At 44.4% G+C, this 16,267-nt stretch overlaps 1 protein-coding gene across 1 annotated transcript in view; it reads left to right on the forward strand.

Moving 5' to 3' along the window:
* Positions 1-1,514: 1,514 nt before the first annotated feature.
* Positions 1,515-16,267, forward strand: part of ARL15 (ADP ribosylation factor like GTPase 15) — a 402,700-nt gene continuing 387,947 nt past the window's right edge. The window contains exon 1 of the mRNA XM_045999356.1: positions 1,515-1,656. Within this exon, the coding sequence (XP_045855312.1) occupies positions 1,609-1,656 (48 nt within the window). The 5' untranslated portion in view covers positions 1,515-1,608. The remainder of the gene's footprint in view (positions 1,657-16,267) is intronic.

Consider the following 16,267-nt stretch of genomic DNA (forward strand, 5'->3'; position numbering starts at 1 on the left):
AACAAAGTCAAGCTGTATACAAGTGTATATTTGTCCTTCAGTTCCTTTAAAAAAAAAAATCCTCTGGCCACAGGAATTCTCAATATTTAGTTGAGGAAACAGGTTCCTTCAGAGAGAGGAGACCAAAAACCCCAAATCACATGGTCCACTCACCTGAAGGTCCCTGTCAGGGGCTCCATTCCCTTCCTGCACATTGATGGTGAATTCCATTGTTTGGCAGCTGCAGGTAAACTTACAGTAAGGAAATGCATTCTCGAGGATGCAAAAAAGGAAGGTATCAGGTTAGGTGGAAAATAAAAGTCCAGCCCCTCACACGTTTATACAGTCGGGCAGTCTCTTCAGGAAAATTCCAGTTGAAGTTTTATTATTAAAACGTTTTTGTAGGGAAGCCCTAATAATACAGGTAAGAACGATGTTTTCCGATCTCAAACAATGTGGGGGGTGGGGGTGGCAGTGACTGCAGTCCTTCAATCATGTGAGCCTAAGTTGGTATGTCTGGCATTGTGTCCTTGTTCAGCCTGAATCTTAAACAAAAACCAAAACCTAAGTGTTCTTGTGTTCTTACTTAGCTTCTTGACTGATTCAGACCCTCTCCCCGCCCCTTGATGGAATAGGGAAATTCCAATGCCAATTTCTAAGTTATTTACCAGGAAATGCACAAACCTCAAATGCACCTGCTTATACTCTTACCTCTTAACCAGGACAGCGGGTCACGATAGTACATTACATGGCCAGACAGCTGCTTGTTCTATCGCTCATTTTCTTTAGCGATGATGGACTTGTGCTCAGTGTAACTGGACGCGAAGCCTGTGAAGACCTGACAGCTTTCCAGTGTTTGAGGTCTACTTTGTCCCTCAACTTTCTTTTTTTCTTTCCTTTCACGTGGTGGACAGTGAAATATGAGGGTAACCTGGTGTTCTAAGGGAGCCCCGTGGGTTACCCCTGGCTGTGTCCTAAGCTTCTGTGTACCCTGTGGGACATCAGGCTGGAGCTGTCCGCTTGGAATATTCACATCCTCAAGGTAGGGGTGGAGAGTACATTCCTTAGGCGCCCCCTCGGTGCTGCCTAGAGGCCGCGGAGCCCGCAGGAAATCACTCGGGAGAGCGGCGTTAGGTGTCGGTGGCCACCACGCCTCCCGCTTCAGGGCTCGCTTCCTACTGAGGGCGGGAGGGGACACCACGGCTCTCCTGCACTGGAGCCCAGTTCTGCTCCGCTCCGCCCGAAGAGGCGGCTACGGGAGCACGCAGAACTCTGGCAGTTGCAGCACCGGCAGATTGTTCGCTCTTCCCGGCTCGCTCTTCCGCCTGCGCAGCCCCAGCCCCCGCCCTCCGTCCGGCTCACAGGAACCAGCGCCCTTGCCGCTCCCGCGCTTCTCTCCTGCCACCCGCAGTGGCCTGCCTTTTATAGGCACCGCAGCCAATGAGCGCTCTCCTTTCCTTCTGCCCGCCCGCCCGGCCAATCGCCGCGCCCCTTGTGTAATCTTCGGCTGTTCGGCTGCCCTCGGCTATTTTCGTTGTTGCTGGCTTTTTCAGGGGCTGCTCGCTCGCAGCCAGAGAAGCTGCTTTTTTTTCCGGGTTCGGAGCCGTTCCGGATGCTTTAGGCTGCCGGATGTCTGATCTCCGGATAACTGAGGCGTTTCTGTACATGGATTATCTGGTAGGTGAGGGACAGGGGTGGAGTGTCGTCTCTCGGAACCCGACGTGCCCGATGTCCCTCCGCCCGGAGGAACAGCCTTTTTGCTAGCTTTCTTTGGGATGGGATGCCTTTGGGGTTCTTTCTCCTGCAGCCTGCTCTGGAGCTGTGCTGGGACTCCGAGGGGCGGCCGGCAGGGCGAAGGGGGTGGTGGAGCTGACAGGTAAAGGTGCGGCCCCGGTCACCCCGCTGCGGGGAGAGGGGCGTGCTGGGGGAGCCGGAGAGAAGGGGCCGCGGCGGCGGGGCGTCCTCTGCCCGCGATCAGGTTCTTTGCTTCCCTCTGCGCTCCCCGAAAAGGACTTTCCGGGGAGGCAGGAGTTTTGTGCTGTCCCTTTAGCAGAACTCCAGGTACTATTAAAGAGCCATAACCGGAATGGCTTACTAAGTGCCCGGCAGCCCCGGTCATTTGGTTGTTATTAGATCTCTAAAGCTATGACCTCGGTCGTGGCGAGGGTTTAAAAGCACATTACCGTAAAGTAGACGGGACTAAACTACATCGCAGCCTGGTCGGGACTGGGTAGGGCAGGCATTGTCCCACTGTACCTCTTGTGGGTGCATGTGGCTTTTACCCTGGGTCCCAGCTGTTTTTAGGCCAGGCTTGTGCTGAGAAGTTTAGGTGGGAAGTGTCAGCACAATGCTGGGGCTGAGCAGTATTTTAATAATGCACTCGTGTTTTTGTGGAATTATGCAAGCATCCTGTATTGTTCCAGAAATTCTCTTTCCCCGGAGCTGCATGTGTGTGTTCAAGGGGAACCTCACTGACATTGGCTGTGTTCGATCCTATACAATTACCAGGTTTACCTTGTTAGCTCAGACCGCAGTTACGTAGAGTTGCAGTAGCTGGCTGAAAACATTGGCCCTTCTGTGATCTTGTTGGACACATGCAGTCGATTTTACTGTAGATTGTCCTGGCAGAGATTTGCCATTGCCTTCTAGGAATTAAACTTAATGCTCCTCTAAGAAAGACTGTGTGAAGCTTTCATGATCAAGAAATGCTGGATAAGGACGGGTTTTGTACTGTTTTCTAGTCTTTGGACTTAACTCTAGTTTAAGTGAAGGAAACGTTTCCCCTAAAGCTTAATGGCTTGTTTTTGTCTTTTGTGGGGAAGGGTGGTGATTGAAGTTAATGCACGACCTTGTGAATGGAGCAGAGAGAAAAAAATTGAGTTCAAATTCTGTTTTGTTCATTTGATGTCAGTTATCTTTGTGATAAAGGGACATTATCCACCCACACCTGGAGCCAGTTAAAGAGGTTATCTGATTATGCGTGTCCTTTAAAATTCAGAGTGCCCTGTAGGTTAAGAGTTGCCAAGTGTTTTAGATTTTCTAAATCAAGTAACTGATTATTTTGTAGCTTGCCAGGTAAAATACAATACTATGGTTTTGTTTTGTAGTCCACTCAAAGCCAAAGTTTGTTGAGAATAATTCCAAATAGGAAAGGGTGACATTACCTGTACTACTAAAAGCTAATTTTATATACTTAAGTAGTTCCTAAAAAGGAAGTCTGGTGGTTCTGATCATTGTATTTCTTTAGTGGATGAGTTTTAAGTTTACAAATAGCATCACAAAACCAAGGTGTCAAAACCACCAAACCATTTGGGGTTCAGGGATTGAAAATTGGTCATTACTTAGGTTAATTTCTAGGTGGATTATCTAAAGGTAGTGAATGATTTGTTAGTGAGGCTTCAGGGTACCTAAAAAGCAGATTAATTTTTCAGTTTACTAACAGGCTTGTGTTAAAATCAGTGGGCCCCAAATTTGACACAGCCTTTTGGTTTCACCTGCCACGCCCCCACACACCCTATTGCATTGGTACTAAAAAATATCATTTTGTAACTTTAAGCTTAAAAAATCACAACTGCAGTGAAGCTGTTAAGTAAAAACTTAAAGGAAATAAGTCAGTTTGTATGAGTGTGCCAAGCATCCCCTGTGAAGACATTTAAGAAAATCCTTAAACACGAAGTCCAATTTTTCAGTCTGGTTTCAGTTAAAAGATACAACTCTTCAGAGTCATGCTTTTGTGTTTACTTCTTATCAACTCAGAAAATGACATGCCACACATTCCGCTCTTCTTGTCTTTCAAATTGACTCATTTGCTTATATATAATCTTTATATGGTGTCTATTAAAAAACAATTTCTGGAAAAAAATCAATTCTGTTGACTGCATCTGGCATTTTATTTTTAAAATCAATTCTCAAGTTCTTTGACTTCCAGAAAAAAATGCTCCTTTCTTGACAAGATTGTCTCTTGAGGTTTTCCTGGGCTTGTGGACTAGAGCTCCCCGTCCACGCGCTTGACAAGAATACTCATGTATGCTAGCTTTTCTTTTTTAATCGGTGCTTGACTTTTCTTGTTGCTGCTGTTGGAAGCTGGAAGAGGGAGCTATGTGTATGTATTGTCCATTGTTCTTTGGATGGAATGTAATCACTTAACCTTTTTTACTTGGAGATTAGAAAGAAGAGAAATGGGAGAAAGGTAGGTGCTATTTTAATAGTTGATAATAGTACTGTGGGTATTGAAGCAAGTGATGTAGCTGTCTGATCTTTGAGGTTGTTGTTGATTTTCTTAAAAAGAAATGCTCTCAATTAGAGGTGACCAGTAAGGTAAGGGACAGGGATCATGCAGTAATATTCAAGACGGGGTTTTTAAATTCAGTTCAGGGATATAGTGGTAATTTGCTAATTATCAATAAATATCACCCAGTGCCAGTATTTGTTGAATTGAATCACTGAGATGGAGAGACAGCCCTGCTTTTCTCACCAGCTTTTAAACTGAGACAAGATAAAATCTGTTTGGATTAGGTGTTTTGTTCTGGGGAATGCAGAATGTATCCTTTACACTTCAAGATTATCAAGATACTTTGTTTGGCCTGAGTGGCAATTTAAATGTAAAAACCTCCTGTTTTCTGGTTAAGGAAATTGGCTTAGAAGGCCACACACCTTTTCTCCACCTTCACGCTGGACTTGAAAGGCCATGGTCACACCGGTCGGTCTGTGGATAAAGATTTGGTACTGTTCCAACAGGCAGTACTGGCATCTTACTCTCTCTTAACAGGTAGAACTAGTGAGGCCACTTGCAGAGCTTTTGAGTAAGGTAGGAGAAAATCTAGTTGTAATGAAAGAGAAACACATCTATCTACCAGGTTTTCCTGGTGGGTTGGACAAGATCAACTTCTAGATTCAGTTTCAAATTTTCTTTCTGTCCTAGCTCTTGTTGACTGGTTAGAATTTTACCTTTCCCCCCTTCTGCCATCAAAACAGTAAAATGCATTCTGCTTATGATGATTAAATGAGATCGTGGAGGGAAAGGAAGGGATTTATAAACAACCCCCCCCCCCATATAGAATGTTATTGTATTGTGATTACATTGCTTCTTCTTCTTTCTTTCTTTTGTTTTTTTTTAAAGATTTTATTTATTTATTTGACAGAGAGAGAGCACAAGTAGACAGAGAGGCAGGCAGAGAGAGAGAGAGAGAGGGAAGCAGGCTCCCTGCTGAGCAGAGAGCCCGATGCGGGACTCGATCCCAGGACCCTGAGATCATGACCTGAGCCGAAGGCAGCGGCTTAACCCACTGAGCCACCCAGGCGCCCCTTCTTCTTCTTTCTTAAGACCTTAATGATTTCTCACTGGTAAATGCTGGGCTAACTTTTAAACTAGTGCTAGTATATGGAAAGATTTGGAGTGGTAATCAGCAAGTAGGATGTCGTAAGACCCTTAATATTTTAATAGTCTCTCATGTTGGTATTTTCATCCATTCAGCAAATATTCATGGAACTCCCTGCTTTGTGCATGGCCCTGAAAGTCCTGGGAGGATGAACTCCCGGCTGAGGTCCCCTTGGCGGTAGGATGGACAGGCATGTGGCTCTAGGGGAGTCCATGGCAGGACAGGATGCCGAAGGTGCATCAGAGAGAAGGTAGCTTCTGATGTGCTCCCTGGCTTTCTGGTAGGTTTCTTATTTTACATGTTTTTGTTTTATTGTGAACTAAAATGCAGTGTTAGAGTCGAAAATGTGATAGCTGAAAATGGTTGAGTCTTGGATGCTAATTGTCAACTCATGATCATTGCATTTGTATACTGTGTTTAGAATTTAAGGCCAGTGTTTTAGATTTCCCATATAGATTGGTGAACCTGGCCTAGTTTCTTGGTCCAAGGCTGTACCTGCCATTATAAAGACTAGTGTGTCAGGGGAAAAGATTGGGTGAGAAAGTCAGCACAAGTACATCACCATCTACAGAATAAAAACCAACTGATCAAGAACAGAAACTCATGATCTGCTTCGAATAACAGAGCCTATAGGTACTAGTAAGTTGTAAATGTGCCTATTTGAAAAGAGGAGAAAAGGCACATTTGGATTTTATTTGGTGCTCAGTTAAATATGAAGTGTGTGTTTAACCCTGAATGAACATTATAAATTGTACGTTCTGACTGTGGTCAAATTGACTATAACATAGAGGCCAAAAAATTTTTAGTCTTAACTGTATGTAAATATTCTTTGACTCATAAGATTAATGCAAGGATAGATCTACCTTCTGGGCTTGGAATGGCAAAAAAATTTGAAGAACATTTGTACCATGAAGCAGGACCTCCGACTTGGAGGCATTTGCTCTGTTTCTCCAGCTTCTGTTGCTGCAGTCTTAGAAGTCTGGAAGTGGGAGTCCTAAGAAAAGTCCCACAGGAGGAATGATTCACGATCTCTGGGAGCCTAAGCCATGTGCTTGTTGGCATGCTGGGGGTGGAGGGAGCGAAGCATGAGTTCACTTATAGAGCGCTTACTGTGTGCCAGATAACTTTGTAAATGCTTTCCCGCGTGATGGCATTAAGACAGGGCTCAGAAAGGTGGTGTCCTTTCCCCAAGTTCACACAGCTAAGGAATAGAGCTGGGTTTGTAGACTTCCTTCAGCCTGGTGTTGAAGCTGTTAGGAGACCACTGAAATTTTTACAATGTCTTTCATGTAATTACTGTGTGGCTGCTTAAGTAAAGGGTAAAAGGAAAAAAGCCAAACCAAACCAGGGGTCTTGAGGAGGCTGACCAGGGTTCCCTTGTTCTCAAGAACCTGGCTTTGCTAAATGACTGTCAAGGAGAAGGCTGACTATGAACAACTGCGTTGTGTCCTGAGCTTCTTGTCCTACATTGTCCTGACTCTGGTCACTGAGGCGACTGATGGTCACCATCTAATGATTCATCAAGTGACCACAAATGGATTTCTCGGCCATTCTGTTAGCCCCCTACCGTCACGGCAGGGGCACCCTCTTGCCTGTCACAAGTTGCAGTTCTTTTCTGAAGAGGTCACTGAGACTGAGGACCTGGTTGTCCATTTGTCTGAGGCCTGCTGTGCTCGCTTGCCACGTGCTGCCTGGGAGGTGAGGCTGTCCCAGCAGACACGAGGCCCCTAGCAGTGTCTTGCTTACGGATTTCAGTTGGGCACACTCCCCTGATACTCACTATAAATAATTCGTTTCTGAGGTAGACTGGGAAGAAGGAAAGACTTTTAGGGAAGTTCTGGTAAGTGCATGGCAGAGAACAAGGAAACAGCAGTTTCCTCTTGATAACTTCTCACAAATTGAATTATTTATTTTCAGGTCTACAGCCCCCTTTAGTTATGCCATAGTTCCCCGCCCCCACCGCCTACCCCCACCCCCTACCCCCACCCCCGCATCTGCCGGAATGCTTCCAGTATTTGGGTGAGTCTAGAAAGCTGAGCTCTTGACCTTCATTTCCAGTGTCTACAGAGTGAGTGAGTGAGCACATTTACTTCCAGCAGGGCTGCCTCCAGGGGCACATGGCTGTGGGGGGCTAGGCTTCGAAGGACCCTATACTTGGTTTAATGCTCTGGGCTTGACCATCCTCTGAATCTTTGATGCTTTGCAAAACCTTTTCATTTTGCCCTGGGCCTTACAAATTATGTAGCCAGTTCTGACTTCTAGTGCTGACGTAAAGACATGTGGATAGCCCTTGAATGGCCCCAGGGTGATGGCTGTCCTTGGAGTCAGTCTGTTCCCTTCATCAGATCAGGGCAGGGTCCCTGACCACCTTGATCACCACCACCAGGATCAGAGGGGATTATATACCAAGTATGGTGCAAACTGTCTTACTCCTGTCACCTAACTTCGTCTTCCCATCCGTCCTGTTAACCAGAGACTACTGACTTACAAAATGTGACCTTAGAAAAGAGGGAACTTGAGGTTCAGTGAGATGGAGTGTGGGGGCTAGAGGGTGAGCCCAGCTTGGTGGATTCCAAGCCCATGCCGGGAAGCGTGTGGTCCTGCCTACCTGGTGATAGCTGAGAGGACGTGAGAGGGGCAGCATGAATCACAGATCCAATACTGGGAACTGAGAGGTCTCTTGATTGCTGTCCTGTGGCTTCTTGGGAGAAGCCCTGGCAGGAGTGTAGGGACAGCCCAGTTTCTTCTGGGGCAGTGGTGTGGCTTTGTGCCTACAGGTGAGCAGCTGACTCAGGAATTTTGCTTTCATTTATATAACTACTTTTCTCCACTCTTTTTTGCATAAACATTCGTGCTCTGCTTTTTGGCTCACAGCCAAACACACCTACATGGTTTTGGGAGGACCCATTTGAAAAGTTGAATTTACCGGCCAGTCTCATTTATCAGGTTCCTTTGTACCTAGATTTGTTGGGCACTGGTCTGACCTCTGGACTGCTTCTCGGCGTTGAGGAATTATCTCACGGAATTGTGTCCCTTTCTCCTCGAGAGGGATTCTTGGGTGTTTTTCCAGCAGGGTAGCTGCTTCCCTGGCCTTACTCTTGGAGAAGTGGATGACCACCTAGAGTCCTCCCAGGGCCACTGATTGAGGCACCGAAGGACTGTACCGGTTCCTAATCATGGAACCAGGAGCTACAACAAAATATAGCTCTTTCAAAGTTTTATTTTTAATATTCAGAAAAGTACAGAAAATAATAAAACCTACTTCTGTGTACCTACCTACCTCTCTGATGAACAGTTGTTAACATCTTACCATTTTAGCTCAAAACTGCTTTAAAAAATAAAAAAAACCTTTAAAGCTAGAGTTAAAGCCTGCTGCTCCCCCTTCTCTGTACTGAAGTTAGTGGGTGTATTTCTCATGCATTGTTTTTGCATTTTTACATTCGCATGTATGTATAAAGAATATACTAATAATAGATTAAATATAATTTTACAGAAATTGTAATCTGCAACCCTTCTTGAAAATTTTCTGTTTTTGAGATCAATGAATGTTGACTCATATATATCTGTAGATACTTGTTTTTTGTTTTTTGTTTGGATAATACCATTTACGCTTTTATATGTATTTGTATTTTGTGAGCAGCTCAGAAGAACATAGGTGTTGGTTTTGAGGCATGCTTAGTAGATGTTTACTTGTTAGTACTACACAGTGAGTCCTATAAATGAAATTTCATTTGCATTTCAGTATTATGCTTCCTGTCTTACAGTTGATAACAATCATTTTGTAATCCTATTAACATCTCCACATATATACACCTATTCTTGCCAGTGAAAGGCCAGATTATTTTGGTAACATATTATTAAAGTAAAAGGAAATTTGGAAAGCACAGTGGGGGGAAAATTGTAATCCAGTAACCCAGAAAAAACCAGTTAACATTTTCATCGTAATAAAGATAGATTCATAATCTGCTTTTTACTTGTGTGAATACTTTAAATTTAAGTTTCTCTTCATTAGTTTCCTGCATTATGTACTGACAAACCATAATTTTTAACTAATCACCTTTCCATTGAATATTTTCTATTCCAATTTTGGCTGTTATATATAACACTGACATGAATATTCTGCATAAATTTGGGGTATTTTATGCTAGTGTATTATAAGGAGTAGTAGTTCTTTTTTTTTTTTTTTAAGATTTTATTTATTTATTTGACAGAGAGGGACACGGCAAGAGAGGGAACATAAGCAGGGAGAGTGGGGGAGGGAGAAGTAGGCTCCCGGTGGAGTAGAGAGCTGGATGCAGGGCTTGATCGCAGGACACTGGGATCATGACCTGAGCCGAAGGCAGACACTTAGAGACTGAGACACTCAGGAGTCCCAGGAGTGGTGGTTCTCTGGTACTTAAATGAGTCTTATTACAAAAAGCAATTCCAGTGCCAAGTAACTTTAAAAATTGGGTCAAAGTAAAACAAGTTTCTGTATTGTACAGCCTTTAATATGCAGATTACGTGGTGAATCTCTAAAAGAGGGATTATTGCATACAGTGTTTCTATTCATTTGGGGTGTTTCTGCTTTATGATCAAATTCTAGAAGTAGAGTTGTAGGGTTCAAAGGTACCTGCATTTTAAAGCTTTTGATATTAAATAAATTAATATTAGTAATGCACTTAAACGGTGCTTCATAGAATCAGCCAGTGTTTAAGTCAAAGTTACATAATAAAGTTTGTGCTGCTGCTGATTAACCCTTGAGAATTTGTTCTTTGATTCTGCAGGAAGTGCTTAATATGGGATTCTGCTGTTCCTTTAGCCCTTTCGCCAGCCCTGAGTGGTGTTGGAGTATTTATTCCTATCTGGTTGTTGAGGAAACCGAGGGTTAGGCGGAGTGGAGTCCTCACAGCTGCCTTGGTTGTCTTAAGGGTTGGTGACGTGTCCATGATCTTAATCTGTACCTACTATTGCAGCAGAGAAGAAAAAGAACTTTGACGTTCTGTGTTTGATTCCTGGGTATTCCAACTATTACCTGTGTGATCTAAGGTGTTGTCCAAATATCCGTCCATAGCAAAATGGAAAAATCAGGAAAAGTGTTGCAAAGTAATCATACATTTAGAGACTTAAACTTAAAATGTTTCCCCAACTTTGTGTAGATGTTAGAATATATGGTCTACTCTTGAAATGATTGTGAATGATAGTGTCTCTCTCAGAATGTTTTTACCTAGCAGAATAAAAACATGACATACCTGTATTTGTCCTCAAGTTCATTTGGATGAAGGTGTATATATATTTAGAATGTACTTATTTCTAAAATGCCAAATCCTGGGAACCTGGTCTAAGACAAATCACCCTGAATCACAATTTTCTCATGTGCTAAACTGAAACAGCATCAGAGGTTGCCTCTGTGATGATTAGCACTGATAAAAACACAATAAACTGTACTTAAAAAATCACATTAGATTTTTCTGTACTGATTGGTTTGAGTCCATATGACTCGATATAATGGTATCAATAGAAGTGTAGACAAAGTGAGTCTCTCTATGTCCTTGATTTCCCCTGGCTCCTGCCCTGCATCAGTGACACCTTAGGGATTTTTTTCCTCTTCAAATCTGGCAGTGTATAATCTTTGTGGAATTAACTAAACATCATGTAGGAACACATCCTTTCATGTACCTTTTAAGAGCTGGACATTAAAGTTGTCCTTGACCTTGGATAGAACATGCTTTTTGGTCTGTTCTACAAAAAGAAAAGTCCCAAAAAGAATGTTAAAGTTGATTTTTTTAAAAACTATCATTTATTATTCCCTCTTTCTTTCTGTTCTGATTCAGAGATTTTTTTTTTTAACTCAATCATGACTAGTAAATAATATTTACAAAACTTAAGGGCTCTTTTTTTTTTTATTTGTTTATTTACAGCATAACAGTGTTCATTGTTTTGGCATCACACCCAGTGCTTCATGCAGTACGTGCCCTCCCTATTACCCACCACCTGGTTCCTCAACCTCCCCCCGCCCCCTCCCCGCCCCTTCAAAACCCTCTGGTTGTTTTTCAGAGTCCATAGTCTCTCATGGTTCATCTCCCCTTCCAGTTTCCCTCAACTCCCTCTCCTCTCCATCTCCCCATGTCCTCCATGTTATTTGTTATGCTCCACAAATAAGTGAGACCATATGATACTTGACTCTCTCTGCTTGACCTATTTCGCTCAGCATAATCTCTTCCAGTCCTGTCCATGTTGCTACAAAAGTTGGGTATTCATCCTTTCTGATGGAGGCATAATACTCCATTGTGTATATGTACCACATCTTCCTTATCCATTCATCCGTTGAAGGGCATCTTGGTTCTTTCCACAGTTTGGCGACCGTAGCCATTGCCGCAATAAACATTGGGGTACAGATGGCCCTTCTTTTCACTACATCTGTATCTTTGGGGTAAATACCCAGCAGTGCAATTGCAGGGTCGTAGGGAAGCTCTATTCTTAATTTCTTCAGGAATCTCCACACTGTTCTTTAAGGGCTCTTTTGAGGGTTGAATGAGATTATATTGTATTACATTGAACATAAGGTTCCATAAAGCTAATGTGCACCTGTCTTTTTTTGATTTTTCGTTCACTCAATTTTAATTGTGCACTTGAAGATGTACTTCAAGTCTTAGAAGTACAGCTAAGTTTATATGTACCTATATCATGTTATCACCCCCAAAATGGAGATGTAAAACCTTTCCAACACTCCAGAAGGCTCTCTGTGTCCCTTCCTGGGTAGTACTTATCTAGATTAGTTTTACCTGGTTTTGAATGTCCCATAAATGGAATCACAGATATGCTTGGGATTTCTTTCACTCAACATGCTTGTGTAATTCATCCACATTGTATGAATCAGTAATTTGTACTTTTTTGTTGCAGTGTAATTATGAATATTTCATTACTAGTCCATCCATTCTGTTGTTGGGCATTTAGACTGTTTTCACTTTGAGGATATTTGGAATCTGCTACAAACTTTCTAGTGCATATTTTTGGTGGAGATAATAACTTCCGTTGGGTAGAATGGAATTTCAGGCTCACTGGGTACATGCATGTTCAGGTTTACTAAATACTGGCAAACATTTTTCCGAAGCAGCTGTACCAACCAATTGGATCTCTCCCAGTGTAAGAGTTACACTTATTTCATATCCTCACCAATCCTACTTGTATAGTCAGTCCTTCCTACTACCCATTCTGATGGGTGTGTACTCCAAAGAAATTGAAAGTTGCCCAAAGCTACTCTGTATGCTCAGGCATGAGAATAATATAATACAAGAGGATTATAAAACAGATTCCTATCTCGAGAACTTACTGGTCATATTCTGAAATTCCTGTGCTATTCTGCTGTGTGGTTTACTCAGATTCTGACATGTCACAGTGATACCAGGGGAGTTAATTGACCTGATTTTTGTTCCTGTCTTTGCCACCAGCCAGGTGTGGAGGTTTGCGCAAGCCCGTCAGTCTCATTGACTTGTCTCTTCATCTGTAAAAAGATGGGATTAATTAGGTAATCTCAAGTGTTCATTTCATTTCCAAAATTTTTAGTCCTTTTTGTATACTTTCCGGAAGAGCTAGCTGTCTTGCATTCTTCCAATTTTATTTCTTAAGTGATGGAGTTGCCTTGATATAATTTATCAGTCTTTCACTGAAACAACTCTAATTTTTGTGATCCTTTTAGGTTCTAATGTGGTCCTGGCTCTAGGGAGATACAAGTGAGTAGGCCATTGGCCTATTGTCAGCAAACTTACACTTTGAGAGATGAAAAACAGGCAGTTACATTTTGGAGTGGCACATTCCATTTAGAGGGAAATAAAGGTTATTGAGGGAGTGTCTGAGAGGAAACTTAACTTAGACTTGAGGGCCCAAGAGAGCTTCCAAGACGAGTCCTTTTTAATCTGTAGTGTTGGACTTGAGTTGGCCCAGTGACAGGCAGAGCCAGGCAGAAGGAGCAGCTTGTGTAGAGACTCGGGGGTAAGTGACCCCACACTTCAAGGACCTCCCAGGACTTGGTGTGCCTGGAGCAGAGTCAAGAGCAGTGGATGTGCTTCGAGCTGCACAGCCCAGCGAGGGTCACGTCATGGGAACCTCCGAAGTTTGCTTGGACTACCCTGTGCTGATCTGGCTGCACTGTGAGGGATGGGGAAGGGAGGCCAGATGGGAGCAAGAAGACAGGAAGCGGCTTTCCTGGTTCCGGAATGGAGTGATGGTAGTCACCACCAGTCAGGAGCAGGACCAATCTGCAGAAGTAGATGCTTTAAAGAATTGCTGCATTCCCGCAATTGGATGTAGGAGGCGAGAACAACGATTTTAGGGAATCCTTAGATTTTTGGCTTGAGCATTCTGGTTCTCTGTCGTGTTAACAAATCACCTTCAAAGAGTGGCTGTGCACAAGAACTTGTTGACTCATGAATCTGGAGGTAAATTAGGGCCAGCTAGGCTGGTCTCGCTCAGGATCCCTCAGGAAGCTATAGTCAAATGGTGACTGGGCTCATCTCAGGTCTTCTTCATACACATGTCTTGCATTTGGGGTTGGGAACAGCCAAACAGCTGGGGGTTTGAAGAGTGTGGACTCCTGGGGGCATCTCTCTGCATGGTCTGTCTCCATGCTGCATCAGAGGGATTGTACTTCTCACGTCCAGGCGGAAGTCTCACTGTGAATGTGCCACAGGAAACTGGCGGAAGTTGCTCATCTTTTCTGACTGAGCCTCAGCAGCCTCGTGGCACCACGTGGACTGTATCTTGTTCATCAGGGCAGTCCCGTGGGTGAGCTCAGGGCAGGAGATGGACACCACCTCTTGGTGGGAGGAAGTCAAAGAATTTGTGGGCAGTGTGGCTAGTGGGGTCATGTACTGGGGTAGATCACCCTTGAAGGAACGGCATGATAGAGAAAATGAGGAACTTAATCCTCACTGAGAAAATGAGGAATTTAATCTTGGTGTTGCTGAGTTTCTGCTGCTTGTGCAAAATCCGAGTTGAGGTTTCATGTAGGTTGGTGGAAGCTCCGAGAGGACTCCTGGAGATGAAGTAAAAAACAGTAAGTGCCTTTATTGTTCCTTGCCATAGACTTATATTATCATGTGGGAGCCACAGTGTTAAGTGTTTCTCATGTATTCTTCATTACTGTTATCTTCAAAATTAGAAAACTATGGTCTAGGGGCACCTGGGTGGCTCAGTGGGTTAAGCCTCTGTCTTTAGCTCGGGTCCTGGTCTCAGGGTCCTGGGATGGAGTCCCGCATCAGGCTCTCTGCTCAGCGGGGAGCCTGTTTCCCCCTTTCTCTGCCTGCCTCTCTGCCTACTTGTGATCTGTCTCTGTCAAATAAATAAAATCTAAAAAAAAAAAAAAAAGAAAAAGAAAACTATGTTCTAGAGAAATGGAGTGTCCTGGCCATCGTGTGGGGGAATTAGCACTTGAACTCTGGTCGGGCTAATGTCTGCACTCCCAGTCTTCGCCACTTAGATGACACCTGAAGCCGTGAGTGAGCCTGCCCTCCGGGAGGGTCATGGCAGAGTAGGAAGAGAAGAATCCCCAGGAAGCCCTGCACCTCGGTTCATGCAGGCATATAGTAGGCAAGCAGTTTTTGTGGGATTGGAAAAAAGGAAAGGACCCAGAAATGGAGACTGAGAGAGAAGTGAAAGATTGGGAAGAAAACCCCAGGGAGTGTGGAGTCAAGCAGGCTGAGAAGGAAGATCTTTCCAGAACGTGGAAGTGGCCAGTTGTGTTAAATGTTGCCCAGAGATCATGAAAATAAGGACAGAAAAGCGGCCACTGGATTTGAGTCTGTGTTGACCTGAGGGGGCCAGAGTGCGCTCAGGCCTGGTGGGAGGTGAGGTGTTGACGCTGCTGCAGTGATGTCTGTCAGGGAATTGTTCCATGAAGGGGAAGAGGAAGGAGCCAGAGCTGGAGGAGCTGGGGACGTGAGGGGCACCTTTCTTCTTTACATGGGGCCCAACTTAAGATGGGTAAATGCTGAGGAAGGAGATTAGGAGGTCTCTTGGCTGATGGTGACTGAAATGTGGTGGGGTGTGGACTTGGCTGAGTGGGCTTGAAGCTGAAGAGCGAGGGCGAGTAATGACGGGGGATCCGGGAGTGTCGGTTGCTGTGCGGTGTGAAGTTCAGAAGCCACGACTGAACGATGGCCTGAATCTGGTGGGGTTGTGAATTTTTTTTTCCTTCCAGACGTTTAGGACAATGGCAGGACTATGGTTGAAGCGACAGACCGTGAGCTGAGATATTGGAAGGCAAACAGAAGGTAATGGATGCACAAGGGACTGGTGGTCTTGATGAGGCTGAGTGATAAGCGTCCTCGGGAGTGTTAAGAAAACTGGAGGGAAGGAGAGTTCAATGTGGTCACACTGAAGGTTATTTGAACTTAAGATCGCAGAGGTAGAGCTGTTCTCTGAGGGGGAAGCTCTAGTGTGGCCACGGTTGGCAGTGGAAAAGATGGGAGGTTAGGAGAAGAAGAAATACAGCCAAGGCATTGGATGGAGCCTGTTCATGGATGGCAAAGCTGCTAGGACCATGGCAGGACGCCAAGCGAGAGGCTGAGCCAGGTTCAGATATCCTTAGTGAAGGAGGTGAAGGTCAGCCAGTGTCCTTGAGAAGGAGAGGTTGAGAGCGCTGGATATTAGAACTCCTTGTCCTTATTCTCCCCCCCCCCCCCCCCGCCAAGATTTATTTTAGAGAAAAGGAACATGAGTGTGGGGGGTGGCAGAGGGGCAGAGGGAGAGGAAAGAAGCAGACCCCCTGCTGAGTGTGGAGCCTGACGCCCGGCTAGATCTCCAGACCCTGAGATCATGACCTGAGCCAAAACCAAGAGTCAGATGCTTGAGCTACCCAGGTGCCCCTCCTTTTCCTGAGTCTCCAGAGGAGTAGGAGTGGTCTGGAGAGCCTGGAGGATCTCAAGGGAATT

This window comes from Meles meles, chromosome 3 (genome assembly GCF_922984935.1).
Source record: "Meles meles chromosome 3, mMelMel3.1 paternal haplotype, whole genome shotgun sequence".
Taxonomy (NCBI): Eukaryota; Metazoa; Chordata; class Mammalia; order Carnivora; family Mustelidae; genus Meles; species Meles meles.